Raw genomic sequence first — 19,637 nt, 5'->3', positions numbered from 1 at the left:
TGTTTTCCCTGCAGGTTGGAGGCTCCCCATCCCTGGTATAAATAAACCTTATAGCAGAGAAATGCCGTCGGAAGCTGCCTTAGAGTCAGACCATTGGTCCATGTAGCTCAGGGTTGTCTACACTGACTGGCAACAGCTCAGTGATGCTGGGTCTCAAACCTGGGACCTTCTGCAGGCAAAGCAGGTGCTCTACTACTGAGCTACAGGTCCTTCTGTTGCCAGAAGATTCCAGTGAGTTGTGACCTTCATTCCAAGGAAGCCCAACCCAAGATACCTGCTAGGGCCCTTGAAACCTCTCACCACTCAGACACTGGGTCCGTGCATAACATCAGGTGCTTCCAGGGTGCAGCTTTGTTTGGGTGGGGTTCCATCACATTACCTGGCTGCCCAATTAAAGCTGATTTGGTGCTCTTCCATAACAAACCCATTACCTCCCTCCATTGCGTTTTGCGTTAAGGAAACTGAAGGGGGAAATGCATTAGAGAGTGTGGGATAACAGTGGCTTGATGCAGTGCACCTCCCTGCAAACAGATCAGAATGGAGTCCAAACACCCAGTAAACTTTGAGCAAGCAAATACACAGGGTCATCTGGCAGTAAGGATGGAGGGATCTGTCCATTTCTGTCCTCTCTGTTTCAATAAAGAATCATGCAGCAACCTAGCACAGCACATTACAATTCCTGCAACAGGCGGGGGGGGGGGGGACCACCAGCAATTTTCAAGTGCTCTGGGGGGAAGAACAAGTTTGGAAACCACAGTTCTGCTATATTATTTTCTTGAATCTATCATCTATCATCTATCTATCTATCTATCATCTATCTATCTATCTATCTATCTATCTATCTATCTATCTATCTATATCTATCTATCATCTATGTAATCTATCATATCTATCTATCTATCTATCTATCTATCTATCTATCTATCATCTATCTATCTATCTATCTATCTATCTATCTATCATCTCTCTCTCTCTCATCTATCTATCTATCTATCTATCTATCTATCTATCTATCTATCATCTCTATCTATCATCTATCTATCTATCTATCTATCTATCTATCTATCATCTATCATCTATCATCTATCTATCTATCATCTATCTATCTATCATCTATCTATCTATCTATCTATCTATCTATCTATCTCTATCTCTATCTATCTATCTATCTATCTATCATCTATCTATCTATCTATCTATCTATCTAATCTATCATCTCTCTCTCTCTACCTATATCTATCTATCTATCATCTATCTATCTATCTATCTATCTATCTATCTATCTATCTATCATCTATCTATCTATCTATCATCTATCTATCTATCTCTATCTATCTATCATCTATCTATCATCTCTCTCTCTCTACCTATATCTATCTATCTATCATCTATCTATCTATCTATCTATCTATCTATCATCTATCTATCTATCTATCTATCTATCTATCTATCTAATCTCTATCATCTATCTATCTATCCCCATGCTGGTCCAAGGGAAGAGAGTATGTACAAATACAGAAACAAACCTGAACATGCACGGTTGCTTTCTGTCCAATATTGCTACTAAAGATCTGAGCGAGCCTGCAAAGTGGAACTGGACATCAGCTGTCATGAAGACACATTCTGCAGGGTGGAAGGTTACTGAGCATGTTGGTGCAAACACAGGAGGCAGCCCCTGGGGGAGTGGGGGTTGCACTGGAAAAGGACTTGCTGGCAACAAAGGGATTTGTATTTAGCAGCCCGGTTAACTTAGAGCTGAGCCTTAGGAACATTTCCATGGAAACGCGGGAAGTTTTGGTTCACTGTAAGTGCCTTAATTTACTTTCTGATTGCGTCCGGTATGGGGAAGAGAACCATGAAGCCAAGCAATGCTAACTCATGGGGAACAAGGATATTATTAATCTGATTTGAATCCACAGAGAGCCAGGTGCTGTCCGATTTGCTCAGACAGTTTGCCTCTTCTGTGGCTGCTAAGGGAACTTTGCTAACAGGATCCCGCTTTCAAGAGCACCATTATGGAAGCTGAATGTCTTAAACCAAATCCTTAATTAGAAAAGAAGGTCACAAGTGGAAGTGGCTCCGTTGTTTTTAATGCACGTCTTGTCTGTGTCGCGTTGCATGGAATGTGATTAGTAAATGCACCATTTGTTGTTCTTTTGTACTAGAACAAAACATCACATGTCTTCTTTTGGATTAACAAAAAAAGTTGTCTCAAAGGTAAACTGGGCATGACATTAAATCAGGGATTTGAGGGCCACATTCACTTCTGAGAAACCTTATGGGGGCCACACGCTAGTGCTGGGCAGGGCCTGAAGCAACTGTGGGTGGAGCAATGGGTATAAATTTTATTTTTGCACACACCTGTCTCCCTATGTTCCATCCAGGTAAGCAAGGAATGTCATCAGAATTCTAGGAAACTTTACTGCCAGGCAAAAATACTCAAGGAGGGTGCGACTGAGGAGGGTGTGTGTCCTGGGGGTGGAGGAAGCAGGATCAGGGCTGTTGTGTGTGACAAAGGAAGTGTAAATCTTCCTCCAACCACGAGCCCAGTGAAATTTTCACCTCTCTGTGGTGGGAGGAAAGCCACAAAGCTTAACTGGGTGATTTAAGGCAGCGGGTTGCTATTTCTCAGCCTAACTTACAAGCCAGGGGTGATGTGGGGATAAAACACACCCTCCACCATGAATTTACATGATTCCGTTTTAAAACCATTGAAGCCAATGACGATCTTGTGGCAGGGAGTTCCATAGGATGTAACAAGTATGTGAATGGCGTTCCAGCTCCCAAAATGGGAACCAATTTTGGGTGTTATGGCAGTTGTGCAAATGACCTCTCACCTGGGCAGAAAGCATCGCCTCCAGGGAACTGTAGTTTGAGGGTGCTGGGAACTGCAGCTCTCCTCTCCTCTCGTAGCTTATAGGTTAGACTAGTGCAATGCATTATATGTGGGGCTGCCTCTGGAGACGTTACGGAAACTTCAGCTGGTGCAGAATTCAGTGGCCAGGTTGCATGCCGGAGCAAGACGGTTTGAGCATATAACACCAATCCTGGCCCAACTGTAATGACTGCCAATTAGTTTCCCAACCCAGTGTTGGTTTTGATCAATAAAGCTTTAAATGACTCGGGACCGCAATACCTCAAGGACCACCTCTCTCCATATGAACAGACCTGCATCCTGAAATCATCATCTGAGGCCCTTCTTTGTGTGCCGCCTCCACAAGAGGTCTGTAGGGCAGCAACACGAAAACAGGCCTTTTTTGTGGTGGCTCCCTGTTTGAATGCTCTCCCCAGGGATGCTTACCTGGTGCCTTCACTACATATTTTTAGGTGCCAGGCAAAAAGACCCCTCGGACTCAGCTATACAGCTGCAAATAAAACATTTCACGCGTGTTTTAAGTGCAGTATACAACGTGATACTAGATGGCGATGGTGAGCCTTATGGAAAATTCAATGTATTTTTTAAAAAACGCTTTAAAAAAAAGCATTTTCAGAACGGTTTTTATATGTGTGTAGATTCCACCCTCGTCTCCCAGGCCTTTGGCTAATTAAACTATGGCCTTTGAAACTGTGTGTGTGTGTGTACCGAGGGGTATTGTTTTTGTTTGTTACTATGTCATGTGGGACGCGGGTGGCGCTGTGGTCTAAACCACTGAGCCTCTTGGGCTTGCCAGTCAGAAGGTTGGCAGTTCAAATCCCTGCGACGGGGTGAGCTCCCATTGCTCTGTCCCAGCTCCTGCCAACCTAGCAGTTTGAAAGCACTCCAGCGCAAGTAGATAAACAGGTACTGCTGCGGCGGGAAGGTAAACGGTGTTTCCGTGTGCTCTTGTTTCTGTCACTGTGTTCTGCTGTGCCGGAAGCGGTTTAGTCCTGCTGTCCACATGATCCAGAGAGCTGTCTGTGGACAAACGCCGGCTCCCTCGGCCTGAAAGTGAGATGAGTGCCGTAACCCCATAGTTGCCTTTGACTGGACTTAACCTTCCAGCGGTCCTTTACCTTTACCTGGGGGGAAGGAAGGGTTGGTGGTGGGGGTGGTGTCATCACTAAGGGGGTGACATTCAGCGTGTCGCCCGCCCGCAACTTCCAAGCCTACCCCGAGCCGTCGGGGGAAGAGGCGGAGCTGCGCTGCTTTGCCGGCGGCCTTCCCCCATTCCCCCTTCATTTTGATAGCTCAGGGGAGGCTTGGGAGTTGCAGGAGAATGGTGTGCCGTTGCCCCCCACTCCTGGGCTGCTTCCTGGGGGTGGGGGAAGCCTCCCACAAGCTGTCAAAAGGAAGAGGGAAGGGAGGAAGGCTGCTGGCAAAGCAGTGCGACTCCTCCACTCCGCCTAGGAAGCAGCCCGTCATGGGGGGCTCACTCCACCCCCCCATAAGTGACTCACCCCCTGGGATGCTTGCTCCACCCCCGTAGCCCTGCCCCTGGGTGCCAGAACAGCTAGCTCCACCTCTGACCTTTACTATGTCATGTATTTTAGTGTTTTTATATACCAGATGAAGGGCAGTATAGAAATTTAATATGTAATAATAATAACAACAATTTGAGGGTGTAAACTACAGTTCCCAATACAGTGGTACCTCGGGTTACATACTTAATTCGTTCCGGAGGTCCGTTCTTAACCTGAAACTGTTCTTCACCTGAAGCACCACTTTAGCTAATGGGGCCTCCCACTGCCGCCACGCTGCCGCCGTGCAATTTCTTTTCTCATCCTGAAGCAAAGTTCTTAACCCGAGGTACTATTTCTGGGTTAGCGGAGTCTGTAACCTGAAGCATATGTAACCCGAGGTACCACTGTAGTCATGTGCTTTAAATGAACGGTGTTCATGCAGCTTTGTAGAAGAGGAAATCATTAACATTTGGAAGCTCCCAAGCGTAACACCACACGCGTTCTTAGAATGTGGCGAACAGAAGGTGCTTTATACATGCTGCTGAAATCGGCCTCTTCCTTGAGGAGGATGGCAACTGCTGTTTTACTGACAGCAGCTGGACACATTTGTTCACAATGTCATCACCAGGCAGGACCTGCAGCTGCGTGGAGGACCAAATCCAGTGTCGCATCAAACCAACAGGCCTAAATATTCTGAGCAGCAGCAGCTGCCCAGTTTTGAAGTTAGCCTTGGCTCAACTTTTTGCCACAACCACCAAACGCAAGCCATTTTCGACACCTCTGTGATAAGCCTATAATCTCGCCCATTAAAGACTGCTAACTATTTCCTGGCTACTGCGTCAGGCATTGAGCTGAGGGAGCTTTTTTCCGTTCTACAGGTACAAGGGTGCGAAAAAGTTAAACCTGTTTGGTTCCAGTTTGGAGCATGACTCCTAAGGCAGCCATGGATTTTTTTGAAAAAGCAAAGTCACTTAAACAATGCAGACAGAGCCCCGAGAGAAAGGTGCTGGTTACACTTTACTTAGCAAAACTGCACAAAAGTAGTGTATGATCTTGAGGAGATGGGAACAGAGAGCTTGTCAGGCCTTGTACATAGTGGTGAGACAGTCAATTAAACATACAGAGAAACACTCCCTCAGAACCACACAGTCAACCAGAGCACTGTGCTGCCCAGCTACTGGCCCTCGGAAGGTTGCCCAAGAAAGATTGTGGGCCCAGGGCTGAAAATAGTTCTCTACCCTGCTCTTATTGATCCCTCATCCTCACCCACTAGGCTGCCTCTTGGGTAGGGATGTGGGAGAAATTCGGTTCAGTTCACCTTTAAAGGCATACCTATCGACTTTGCAGTTTTCATAACAAGGCGTGCACCAAAACCTGGCAATCCTTCAAAATTTGCACATTTCCCAAATTTCGAGATGCAGTTCTTCAGCCAAGAAATGTGCATATACTAAAGTGGACACAAAATTGCACCTTTTATTGAAATCAGCATGCAAGACTGCATTATATCGGGCAAAGCTGCCCACAAAAAAGTGTGAATAATTTGCAGTACGCTGACAAATTTCTTTAAGGGCTTTTAAAAATTCACAAACTGCTGTGGCAAACTGAGATGAAAACTGGGAAAATGATAAAATCAAATTGGGCGAGATCTGTACTCTTGCGCTACCAAAACACCCTCTGGCTCCAACTTTTTTTTTAAATATATTTTTTATTAAACTTTCACTTTAAACAATAAACAATAATTTCCAATATACGCCTCCCAATCTCATTCCCTACTGCTCTGTTGAGCTTATGACTTCCCTCCATCGTGCCAACAAGCTTTCCCTTTTCAAATCTATATCTCAGAGTTTAATCTTATTTTATAAATTCCATGTCGTAGGATTTATTTCAATCCTGCTAGTGTCTTCAAACTTCTACAGTTATTATTTATATAGTCAATGAATTTACTCCAGTCTCTTTGGAATTTTAGTTCGTCCTGGTTTCGAACTCTGCAGGTCAGTTTTGCCAGTTCTGCATAGTCCATCATCTTCGTCCGCTACTCCTCCATCGTTGGTAATTCCTGAAACTTCCACTTTTGGGCTAATAAAGTTCTCGCAGCAGTTGTGGCGCACATAAATAGTCTTTGATCTGCCTTTGCTATTTCTTCTTCCATCAAGCCCAGCAAAAAGACTTCCGGCTTTTTGGGAAAGGTATATTTGAGCATCGTTTTCAATTCATTGTAGATCAATTCCCAAAATGATCTTACCTTGTCACATGTCCACCACATATGATATAAATCTCCATCCTTCTCTTTACATTTCCAACATAGTCTATTACTCTTCCTATACATTTAAGCCAACTAAGTACAGTGGTACCTCAGGTAAAGAACTTAATTCGTTCTGGAGGTCTGTTCTTAACCTGAAACTGTTCTTAATCTGAGGTACCACTTTAGCTAAATACACACACTAGTGGACAGCTCAGTGAGAGTGTCGATCTAGTGTGCAGCAACTGTGAGAGAGGCAAAGGAAACAAACTGAAAATAAAACTGCCTACAGTGGTACCTCGAGTTAAGTACTTAATTCGTTCTGGAGGTCTGTTCTTAACCTGAAACTGTTCTTAATCTGAGGTACCACTTTAGCTAATGGGGCCTCCCGCTGCTGCTGGGCCGCCACCAAACAATTTCTGTTCTTGTCCTGAAGCAAAGTTCTTAACCCGAGGTACTATTTCTGGGTTAGCAGAGTCTGTAAACTGAAGCGTATGTAACCTGAGGTACCACTGTACCATCTGTACATCATTTTCATTACATTGTCCTTTAAGGTAACACATGCTGCAAACTTTAAACTTCAATTCCATAGTCTTAACCACGCATCATATTCAATATTATGTCTGGCTCCAACTTTTGACCCATCTTTGGCAGTGGCCACTGACCAAACAATTTCTTTTTTTGAAGCGTAAGTTTGCAACCATATGCACAGGTGCTCCGGGTTGCATTCTGGCAACCCTGTAAAAAATCCTTATGATGGATTGCGAAGAAGGCAATTATTTCAAGGGCTATTATGGTTCTGCAGCTGGTCCCGTGGAGCTCAACGTCTTGATGCAGTGTGTTGGAAACCAGCCCTTGCGCCGACTGCCAGCGGAAGCGGAGGTTTACTAGTGACTATAATGAATCCGCTGCTTAATTGATAAGCCTTTATTGGTGCTTTTACCTGGCTTAATTGAGACGATTACTCCTTCTGCCTCCTCTCCTAACCCCTCCTTTCCTAAAAGGCTCCCACTGGGACAGTGCAGTTAATAAGAAGAGAAGAAACAGATTGGGGATGCGATTTTGGCTTCTTAGGACAAAGGAGTCGGTTCCCCTCCCTGCCATGTGCTGCCAATGTACCAGTGGCGTTTCAACCACAGTGGGCGATAACTAACACATGCTCATTAAATTGACATTTAACCTGCTGCCCCCAATGGGCAAAGTTCACATTAGCCATCATTTAAATAAATAGAACCGCAAGTTTCGGGCCCAGCTAATGATGGATTAATTAGCAGCTGTTGGAATGGAATGAGCCATCTTAGCTCAGCAGAGGGATCTCAGCAAAAGGCTCCTACCTTATAATGAGCTTAATTTAAAATGCTGCCATTGAGCAAGTGATTAGCAAAATCAAACCAGAACTTGAAGGGAAGAACTATCATTCTTCCGGTAATTGGAAAAAAAAAAAAAAAAAAAAGGAATTCCAGCTGGGCTTTTTCCGCACACACTTAACCCTGTAATTGTTTGGGACCAGCCTCGGTTGTGTTAAAGCAAATAAATAAGTAAAAATGTAATGATGTAATGATCTGTGCCAGCCACACAGTTTTCTGGATCTTAAACACTTAAACAAAAAAAAAAGAGGAAAGCCGATACCAAAGACTTATGGTGTGCAAATGAGAGAAAAATCCAGCAACACTCCAAAACAAACAGAGTCCTAGATTATGAAAAATGTTATCTTTTGCCAATTATGCGAAATACAACAATGTCTCCATGAAATACTAGAACAATAGAATCACAGGAAGGTAGATGGACCACTGCTCCACCTAGCTCTGTATTCCAGGGTTTCCCAAACTTGGGTCTCTAGTTGTTTTTGGACCACAATTCCCATCATCCTTGACCGCTGGTCCTGCTAGCTAGGGATGATGGGAGTTGTAGTCCAAAAACAGCTGGAGACCCAAGTTTGGGAAACCGTTGTCCACACTGACTGGCTACAGCTCTCCAGGGTTTCAGAGAGGGGTCTTTTGTATGAGAAGATGCTGGGGATTGAACTTGTGACCTTCTGCATGCAAAGCAGGTGTTCTGCTGCTGAGATAGCCCTTAAAAATCAGACAGGTCGGGGCATAACTGTAATTATGGTCATTATTATTATTATTATTATTATTATTATTATTATTTTACTAAGCTGCTGTGGCTTGATTAGAAAAGTGAGCTGGTGCAGCCCAAGACATTTTGGCACCTGAGGCAAGCTGCAAAATCGACCCCGAGAGAAGAAGGGGTGAGTGAAGATTCACATCAGGAACAAGGGGGAAATAATGATCTCCATTGGGAACACGGGAGGCAGGAGACCAGCAGTCCCTCCTGTTCTCCAAGAGGCCCCTGTAGAGGTTGCATGGCTGGGTCGGCTGCTGAGGCAGATCTAGCTTCCAGGCAGTGTGCCTGTCAGGCTTCAGGGAATCAGTTTCCTCCCCCCTCTTTGGAAGTAGATAAGCAGAAGGGGAAGAAACGGAGGCAGTGAGAGATTTTACTTTCTTGGGTTCCATGATCACTGCAGATGGTGACAGCAGTCACGAAATTAAAAGATACCTGCTTCTTGGGAGAAAAGCAATGACAAACCTAGACAGCATCTTAAAAAGCAGAGAAATCACCTTGCCGACAAAGGTCTGTATAGCTAAAGCTATGGTTTTCCCAGTAGTGATGCATGGAAGTGAGAGCTGGACCATAAAGGAGGCTGATTGCTGAAGTATTGATGCTTTTGAATTATGGTGCTGGAGGAGACTCGTGAGAGTCCCATGGACCGCAAGAAGATCAAACCTCTCCATTCTGAAGGAACTCAGCCCTGAGTGCTACTGGAAGGACAGATCCTGAAGCTGAGGCTCCAATACTTTGGCCACCTCATGAGAAGAGAAGACTCCCTGGAAAAGACCCTGATGCTGGGAAAGACGGAGGACACAAGGAGAAGGGGACGACAGAGGACGAGGTGGTTGGACAGTGTTCTCGAAGCTAGCAGCATGTGTTTTACCAAACTGCAGGAGGCAGTGGAAGATAGGAGTGCCTAGCGTGCTCTGGTCCATGGGGTCACGAAGAGTCGGACACGGCTAAACGACTAAACAACAACAAAGCAGAACAAAGGAAAAGGAGTCTTCTTACTAGTTAGAAACTTTTAATGACCACAGCGAGAGAACAAAGAATCCATTCCTCAGAATGAAGGTGCTCCCAATTAAGGGTTCCACCTACTTCCTTCCTAGTCACCCAAGTCACTACAGCGTCTTGCACTGTGCTTTCTGTGCTGCCACCTTATCTGCTCTTCTTGACCTTGGGCTAAGTGGATGAATGCTTTCCAGAGACAGTGAATCCATTAACTCTCTCTCCCCCAGTGCTTCATCTCCACCCAGTATTTCCCAGCTTCTGCCTTCTGAACTATGTCCCTCTGCAAACCGCTGTTCCAAATCTATACAGTGGAACCTCTACCTGCGACCATAATCCGTTCCGGGGGTCCGTCCGGAGGTCGAAACAGGTCGCTGGGAGAGGCGCCGTTGTGTGCAGGCACATGCGCAAATGGCAGTCGTTGCTCCTGTGCATGCGCGAACACCAGCAAACCTGCCGGTTACTTCCGGGTTTGACACGGATGTTGGGCAAAATGGACGCAAGTGGAGGCGGATGTAAGAAGAGGTTTGACTGTGCTGTCCTCCTGCTCCTGGGAAGATTCAGGATCCTGATCGGGAGTAGGGGGAGGGGGAGTCTCCCTTCATTCCTCTTCAGTGCGGACCTCCTCAGCACAGTCCCTGACAGTGCCATAGCTTCTTCTTAAGTTTTTATATTTGTATATTCCTAAGTTTTGAACATTTAGTTCACACAGCAGTTCAGATGAGTAAGATTTATTTATTAGCTGATTAATGGGAGTGGAGGAATAAATCAGGTGCAGATCCTATTTATTTTTTAAAAAATTGATTGTGTCTTAACGAAATGGATGGGCCAACCTGAACTTATGATGGATCAGTGTTGCTCTTTGCCAATGAAGGATGATGAGAGCATCTGCTGTAGTGTTCCTCTCGCCCACGAGTGATCTGTTTTCCCCCTCCTCTCCTGGAGTGCAACCTTCCCTGATGAATGTACCGTGTAGCAGAAGGATCACAGGCTCTAAGTAATATATTGTAGACAAAACATTGATATTGTTCAACTGGGCAGAACTGAAACGCTGTCAGAATATGTTTAATGGAGAGTTTTGATAGCTTGTAGCTCGTGTGGCATTTATTATGTGGTGGGCTTGTGATGGGGGGGGGGAGACGCATGATTTATAAGCAATCTTGTGCTGAAGTTTGAAAGGCTTATTTGAGCGACAAGAGCTGACAAAATTATAAAGTATCCGCTGCTGCTGTGTTTCAGAATAACGAGCAAATTTGGAACTTTCGCCTTAGCAGCATGTTCTCTTGTTTCTGTCACCTAATTTCCCGCCCCCTGAAGCAGCAGCATCGAATCCTTTGCTTACTAGCTGGTAAGTGCAGGAATTGATCCTGTCAGAGGCAGTAAGCCTGTGAACACCAGCTGCTTGGAATCAAATGGGGAGAATGCTATGAGGAGACCCCCTTCTCAGAGCTACAGACCTCAGAGTGGTTTGACAGTCAATGGCTCAGGACCGCGCTGCCTCAAGGACTGCCTCTCTCCATATAAGCCAACCCAGACCCTGCCATCTTCCTCTGAGACCCATCTTCATGTGCCTCCTCCATGAGAGGTCTGGAGGGTGGCAACACGAGAACGGGGACTTTTCTGCGGTGGCTCCCCGTCTGTGGAACGCTCTCCCCAGGGAGGTTTGCCTGGCACCTTCATTATATATCTTTAGGCACCAGGTCAAAACATTCCTCTTCAACCAGGTCTTTGGCTGATTAATATTCTAAAGCCTTTAAAAAATATTTGTGTCTGTGTGTGTGTGGGGGGGGGGTTATTGTTTTATTGTTTTTGTTTTAACTATTCATTTGTGCTTTTACCTTGCATTTTTATCTTGTGAACTGCCCTGAAATCTTTTGCTGAAGGGTGGTATATAAATATGATGAAGAATAATAAAGAAGAAGAGGAAGAGGAAGAAGAAGAAGAGATCCCTCTTCCCAGAGAACTCTTGGAATTGTAGCTCTGTGAGGGGAATAGAAGCCTCCTAACAGCGCTCAACAGCCTTAACAAACTACAAACTCCCAGAATCCTTTTGGGGGAAGCCATGACTATTTCAAGTAGTATCGTAGTGTTTTAGATGTATAGTGTGACTGTGGCCTAGGTGGGCCATTGGCCTGACCCAACAGACCCTCCTTATGTTCTTATTTACACATATCTAGAATGAGCTGTATGGGAATAGAATTGTACCTGCTCTCCTTTCATAACCTCATACTTAATTCTTTTTCTATGTGATCTCTGCTTATATGGAGAACTATGCAGAGTTGTGTGTGCATACAGCCTTGCTGATAGGAGTCACACATTCAGGCTGTAGCTCACTAGAAGGCACCCCTCGACAGTTAAGTCCAGTCAAAGGCGAGTATGGGGTTGCGGCACTCATCTTGCTTTCAGGCTGAGGGAGCTGGCGTTTGTCCACAGACAGCTTTCCGGGTCATGTGGCCAGCATGTCTAAAGCGCTTCTGGTGCAATGGAACACTGTGGCAGAAACCAGAGTGCATGGAAACACTGTTTACCTTCCCGCTGCAGTGGTACCTATTTATCTACTTGCGCTGGTGTGCTTTTGAACTGCTAGGTTAGCAGGAGCAGGGACCGAGCAATGGGAGCCTACCCCATAGCGTGGATTCAAACCACCGACCTTCAGATCAGCAAGCCCAAGAGGCTCAGTATTTAGACCATGTCCCACTAGAATCAAGGGTCAACAAGTCATCCAATCTGATTGTCTGTCCCAAGGGAAGAGTTTTCACATATTCACTCACACCTTATATATTTCTAGGCTGCCAAACACCCCGAGCCTTATTAACAATTCCACAACTTCATTACATGTGAGTGGAAAGCTCTGTTCTATCAATTTTTTATACGTTTCCTATCAATTTCTCTGGATTCCTCACCCCTGGTTCTAATTCGGCAAGACCGGCAGAAAACCGCCAGTCACTCAGAATCTTAAATTGACAGCTGGAGTCTTGCTGAGGGGAAAAAAAAACTACAACCTTCACTGAGTGCTGCTATCTGCCTTGCGGAAGTTGTGCTAAAAATACATTGTTCACGGGTAAGGTGTGTGAAACTCTCGGGGGCTTTTCTTCAGGGCATCAAGATTGTAGTTCCCTCTCTCCCCACAACCACTAGACTGACAAGGCAAGAGGTCTATAGAGAGGATTTCTCACTTGTCATTTAGTGTAATGTGTTCTGCCCATAAAGCTTTTACATTTGGGGAAGGAAGTTGAAAAGAATGGGCTTCTCACTTTTTTGAAAAAATCTAAAACAAACCTCTCTCCCAAAAATGTTGCAAAGTGTCCACTCAGATGATAGACACCCCATTAATGGACATATCTTTGCCCTGTCAGTCAAGTTAATGTGTGAACCAATCAAAACATCCTCGGGGGTTCAGAAAAGGAGAACTGGCTTTATTAAAAAATTAATTGTTGGCAAAACATTGGCAAGTTGCCTGGCAGGCCGATGGGTCATCAGGTCTGGATATAGGCTGACCGGTACCTCATGGAAGCAGAGGGTTTGGTACCCTCCCATTAGTTCAGTTTTTCAATACCATATTTTTGCCCTCTAAATGTGTTGTGTTCATAGCTCATTTAATGAATTGGATGCATTATTTGCACACATGATTTGTCCCTGTCTTACAAGAGGATTTGTGCAATTTGTGCACTGTGAGCCGTAAGTCACACTGTGATCCATAAACAGCTGGAAATTTTGAGAAAGCAGCTGTGGGGAGCGTGGCATGAGATACCACTACCATAATCACCATCATTTTATTTGTATGCAGCCTTTCCATAGGTAAAACTCAGTTCCGGCACCTCTCAGGTGGGCGCCGTTGCCATTATAAGAGAACAAGGGAAGTGTTCATGGTGAGCTCCGGCACCTCTTTTCCCTATAAAAATAGCACTGGTTAAAACTTACAACTTGAAAAGATCTACATATTACAAACAGAGCAAAAGTAGCTGTCAGATGCTGCTGTGGTTGCTCAAGAGCAAACAGGCAAGACTCCAACCTGTCTTTTCCAGGCTTTATTCTTAGTGCAAACTATTTACAGTGAAGAGCGTCGTAAGTTCATGTCTGGCTCAATCGCTAGCAGAATCTAGGAGTGGTCGGTCCTTGTACCTCCCCCAGCATAACAGTCGCGTGACCCCCAACCTTCTCCGCCTCTCCCTGTGCCGAAACCTACTGCGCGGAATGGGCGCTGGCAAAAGGGTACTTCCCTCCTCTGTTGTTTGCTCAGGCTCGGTGTTGAGGCTCTCCCTAGCATCCCCTGGTCCAACCACCTCTTCTCCACTGGAGGTGGGGCTTTCCTCCTCGCCGGAGGAGGAACTGCTTCGCAAGATTTTCGGAGGTTCCCTGTAACACAACTGCCCTTCCACCTCTCGCCTCTGAGCTGATGGCAGTTCCCTGACAGTAGCCATAAATAATAAATAGTAAAGGTAAAGGGACCCCTGACCATTAGGTCCAGTCATGGCCGACTCTGGGGTTGTGGCACTCATCTCGCTTTATTGGCCGAGGGAGCTGGTGTACAGCTCCCGGGTCAAGTGGCCAGCATGACTAAGCTGCTTCTGGCAAACCAGAGCAGCACACAGAAACGCCGTTTACCTTCCCACCGGAGCGGTACCTATTTATCTACTTGCACTTTGACGTGCTTTCGAACTGCTAGGTTGGCAGGAGCAGGGACCGAGCAACGGGAGCTCACCCCGTCGCGGGGATTCGAACCGCCGACCTTCTGATCGGCAAGTCCTAGGCTCTGTGTTTTAACCCACAGCGCCACCCACGTCCCTTAAACAATAAATAAAAACACCCAAAAGTTCACAGTCATGACTGAACCATTTCCACGTAAATCATTATAAGATCTAAAGATAAAGACACAAAAAATTAATATTGCTAACAGCAACAAAGAACCTTAAACAACACCCCAGCCCAAGAGTCTGTTCAGCAGCCTCAGCTTTTTGTAGCTGGAGTCAGTCTGGGCCCTGCCCTCCCAGGCCAGGTGGGAAAAGGCCTGCAAGATGGCAGGATTCTCTCCTAGACCTACCCAGAGATGCTGAACCAAGGACCCTCTGCCTGCAAATGAAATGCTCCAGCACTGAGCATTGGTCCTTCACCAGGCATTAATTTCAGACCCTCCAGGGCTGGATCTAGACACATCAAAGAAGCGTTACAGTTAAACACGTTGTAAATTTAAACAGGGAAAACAGGTAGAGATAAATGGGGCTCCACAGCGCCATCTGGTGGCACAGTGTTATACCGCATATACAACACAGGTAAATCGCTTTTTCCCCCCATTCTAGCTGAGTCCCAAGTGTCCCTATTTTCCAGGAACAGTCCTGGATTTACAGAAGCTGTCCTGGTTTGATCCCCGGAATGTCCTGCTTTTCCGTAGGTAAAGGTAAAGGTAAGGGGACCCCTGACCATTAGGGCCAGTCTTGGCCGACTCTGGGGTTGCGGCCTTCATCTCGCTTTATTAGCCGAGAGAGCCGGTGTACAGCTTCCGGATCATGTGGCCAGCATGACTAAGCCGCTTCTGGCGAACCAGAGCAGTGCACGGAAATGCCGTTTACGTTCCCGCTGGAGCGGTACCTATTTATCTACTTGCACTTTTGACATGCTTTTGAACTGCTAGGTTGGCAGGAGCAGGGACCGAGCAACAGGAGCTCACCCCGTCGTGGGGATTCGAACTGCCGACCTTCTGATCAGCAAGTCCTAGGCTCTGTGGTTTAACCCACAGCATCTGAGAAATGTTGGAGGGAATGCAATTTATGGCATCCCCTGCCAATAGCCTCATGCGCACAACGGCTGCCGCATACGAAAGAAGAGAAAACCAGCCGGGCCCAGAAAATGGCACAGGCACATTCCCCCATCAGCTGCCCCTGACATGGGAAAATGCACCTGCACCAGCTATAAATACAGTCGCTCCCAGAGAGAAGCTCTTTGCACCTCTCCTCTGTTCAGAGGGGTTGGGAGGGAGAGCGTCCAGCCCTGATATCCAGTGAAATGTGGGCATGTTTAAAGGAGTGTGTTCAGTGTAGGAGAAGCTGAGCCAGTGCAAACAGGAACTGAGCAGGAAGCACACTTTCATGTGCCTGTAGATTTCTGATATTTACCGAGTCCTTTTGTGCCAGTGCCCCCCTGCCTTAAACCAACGATTGCTATCTTTACAGAGCTGGCGATTTTTGCACTTCTGCAGACCATACTGACTGCAACCCCTGCAGTTGTGTTTTGCATCTGATTGTTTCCCGTTAATCAGAGGAGTATTTTGATAGCTGTTGTTAGGCAGAGCAAACAGACCCTTTAGGAGGTGTCAGAGATGCAGGTACGTTAGCACGTCTTCATTATGAAAGCATTTAATTAGTAGGAAATTGAGTTTTCAGGATGCTGTTCCTCATCCCTATTCCGGTGACTGCCAGCCATCAAACAGCATCTCAATAATTTATTAGGGATGATGAATGCACAGTAATTTTCCTTGTGCATCCAAGGTTGCATTTCAAATCTTTCCTTTTAATTTTAAGTAATGAAATGGTTTTAAATTTCTTGACGTGATTTATCTTCATCTCTGGCTGCTGACAGGCCGGCAAACTCATATTAATCTTTAGGGCTGGCTTTTTAACCAGGGAAAGGGCAGATTTTATTATTCAAAACAATATTAAACCTATATTTCTGTCAGAATGTGGAACTGTGGCAGGGATCCAATTGGGGTCTCTGTGTGTCCCATGACAGTGAAATTTCTGGGTTTAATTTTTTTTTTAATGAGTTGGCTAACATTTTTGGTCAGCATCTATTACCACTAACACTTGTTGACGTTCTGTTTCTGGAAGCAGCCTTGTGTGTATGTTGTTGTTGTTAGTAAAAATATTTCTTATTTGAAATTTAGTGCTTATCAGCCAGAAATTCAACAAATTCAGCTCCCCCTTATTGTCCATATTGGGAAAGCCTTCACCTGTGAAGTTTCTGCCTGCTTGTTATTATTTCACCTAGTTTTAGCTATAAGAACTGCATGGAGGAAACCCCAGTCCCCTTCTTTACATCCATTGAGTTGGGAGTGTGGTGACTGTAGTACAGTCGTACCTTGGATCCCGAACGCCTTGCGAGTCGAACGTTTTGGCTCCCAAACACCGCAAACCTGCAAGTGAGTGTTCCGGTCTGTGAACGTTCTTTGGAACCTGAATGTCTGTTTTGACTTCCACGGTGTCAGGAGTGCTTCGCAGGACTAGGGCCTTCCTAAGTTTGTTCTGGAGAGGCACGGCCACACAGGTGAGGCTGCTTGGTAACTCACTGCACTTGGTGGCAAGAGCCGGGAAGTGATATAAGGTCAGCATTTCCCTTTGGCTCTTTGCCACAGCAACACGTTTCCTGCCTTGCTGCGTGTGGCTTCTTGCTTCCTGATCCTCAGACCTCAGCTTCCTGACTCCCTGCTTCTTGATCCTCGGACCCTTGACTTTGTGACTTCTTGCTTCTCGCCCCTCAGACCCTTGACTTTATGACTCCTTGCTTCTTGACCCTCGGACCCCTGACTTCTGGACTCTCGTTCCTGCTCCCACCTCACCATCTTGCCCCCAGTCCCAACGTCCTCAGCCGGGATTTCGATCGCCCATAGACCGGACCATGACTTACGGCTTCCAATTGGCTGTAACCACGCCTCGGTTTCTGAACATTTTGGTCTGAGGTACCACTGTAATTTGGAGACATTTCTTCACAAAGAGACATTGGGGTGAGAGTTTGAAGATGAAACCTTAGAGAAAGGCACGAGGGTGTGCATCCTGGCTGGCTGAGAAGGCGGCCAGCATAAAACGAGAGTTTGATGTAAGGTAAAGGTAAAGGACCCCTGACAGTTAAGTCCAGTCGTGAAAGACTCTGGGGTTGCGGTACTCATCTTGCTTTACTGGCTGAGGGAGCCAACGTTTGTCCACAGACAGTTTTTCCGGGTCATGTGGCCAGCATGACTAAGCCGCTTCTGGTGAACCAGAGCAGTGCACGGAAACGCCGTTTACCTTCCCGCCGGAGTGGTACCTATTTATCTACTTGCACTTTTGACATGCTTTCGAACTGCTAGGTTGGCAGAAGCAGGGACCGAGCAACAGGAGCTCACCCTGTCGCGGGGATTCGAACCACCGACCTTCTGATCTGCAAGTCCTAGGCTCTGTGGTTTAGACCACAGCGCCACCCTGAGTTTGTTGTAACTGCTGCTTAATCAAACCTCCATGATAACTAATTTCTTTGTATATTGAACCCATTACCCCTATTACAGGGTGTCAGAAGTGGAGGCTACAAAGCTTCCAAATATGTTTAGCTCTCCCCTCTGTCTATTATGGGGACTACAGTGGAGGGACTTGGTTTCAAATCTCCGCTCATCCTCAAAACTGATTGGGTAACTTTTGGCCAATCACTGTCCTTCAGCTTAACCTACATCACAGGGAAGTTGCGTACTGCCGTGAGTTCTTTGGAGAAAGAACGCAAGGACAGCTTGCTGGATCAGGCCAGTGACCCCCTCTTGTCCAGCATCCTGTTCTCACAGTGGCCAACCGGATGCATATGGAAAGCTCTTTAGGCTGAAATTAGACCCATTTTTTTCTGTGAAGAAAGGATAAGAAAGTATATGTATGTGTGCTATAGACATACACACCATGCAGCGTTCTGTGTGCAGCACTAGTAATGGTGGCTGGAGCTTTGCAGCTGTTTACATATGATTTAGGGGTGATGCAATTTCCATTTCATGCTCTATTGCTTCCATTCTTCGAAGTGTTATGGAAAATTGAGTTTATGGTTGATTAAGCTTCTGGAATAATAGCAATAAAAACGGTAAATACAAAGATGAGATTTTGTTCTGAATAAACTCCCCACCCCCCATCACTTTGAGTGCAGCCTGGGATTTTGTTACCAGCGTTGCTACCACTTCTTCAGTCACGTGGTTATTAACTTGTTGAATCACAAGAGTTGAAGGAGAGTCCACAACCTCTTGTGGGAGACGGTTCCACTGTCAAGCAGCTTTTACTGTCAGAAAGTTCTTCCTGATGTTTAGTTGGAATCTCCTTTCTTGTAACTTGAATCCATTGGTTTGGGTCCTACCCTCTGGAGCAGGAGAAAACGAGCTTGCTATATCTTCCATGTGACAGCCCTTCAAATATTTGAAGATGGCTATCATCATCCCTCTGTTTCCTCTTTGCCAGGCTAAACATACCCAGCTCTTTCAACTGTTCCCCATAAGGCTTGTTTTCCAGACCCTTGATCATCTTGGTCGCCCTTCTCTGCACATCTTGTCAAAATCCTTCTTAAATTGTGGTGCCCAGAACTGGACCTTTAAGTTTATCGGCAAGACTAACTTAGGTTCATAAATTTCAGTGGATCAACGCTGAGGATAACTTAGCCCATGGTTTCAATTAGTCCCTTCTCCTTTTATTTATTTTGCACCCAAAAAATCTTCCTGATCCTCTGTTCAAAGAGACAACAGTCTGATGAAACAGCAAAACACCTGTCCTATAAGTTATGGCCTGTAAGCGGGGGGAGTATAGAATGGAATTTCTCCAAGCATGGTCCGCAGAAAAGATCAGTCTCCACCTTTTGTCATGTGGGGAAAAGAGGCAATTTCTTCTGCTGCATCCAGGGATGCTGTGAGCATTCTTTAATCTATTAGCATTCCCAATGGTGCACACAAGTCCTAGCGTCAGAGGCCCAGGCATCTGCAACAGAGGCCCTTCACAGTGTCAGGAATCTCATCACCGCTCAGATCTAATCTGAAAATGCACACCCTGCATTTTCCTTTTGGCTGTTTCAAGTTGTAAACCTGTTGATTTCAGGCTCCCACTCTGGTAAGCAAGGGATTGAGTACCTGGTTGAGTGCACACCGTACACTAAACACACATTTAAAGCATGTGACTTCCCCCAAATAATCTAGGAA

The 19,637-nt window shown here is 45.8% G+C and overlaps 1 protein-coding gene across 7 annotated transcripts in view; it reads left to right on the top strand.

Annotated features, from left to right (window-relative positions):
- DLG2 (discs large MAGUK scaffold protein 2) overlaps positions 1–19,637 on the top strand; it is a gene marked incomplete at its 3' end in the record, with an annotated part of 818,053 nt that overhangs the window by 85,646 nt on the left and 712,770 nt on the right. The window contains exon 1 of one of the 7 annotated variants that reach the window (XM_081001990.1): positions 1,768–1,804. The exons of the other annotated variants lie outside the window; for them this stretch is intronic. Within the exon in view, the coding sequence (XP_080858116.1) occupies positions 1,777–1,804 (28 nt within the window). The 5' untranslated portion in view covers positions 1,768–1,776. Of the gene's footprint in view, positions 1–1,767; positions 1,805–19,637 lie in introns of those variants that run through there. 7 annotated transcript variants of the gene reach the window in all.

This window comes from Podarcis pityusensis (assembly GCF_964106645.2).
Source record: "Podarcis pityusensis genome assembly, chromosome: 4".
Classification (NCBI taxonomy): domain Eukaryota; kingdom Metazoa; phylum Chordata; class Lepidosauria; order Squamata; family Lacertidae; genus Podarcis; species Podarcis pityusensis.
This window is presented reverse-complemented; position numbering and strand designations above follow the sequence as displayed.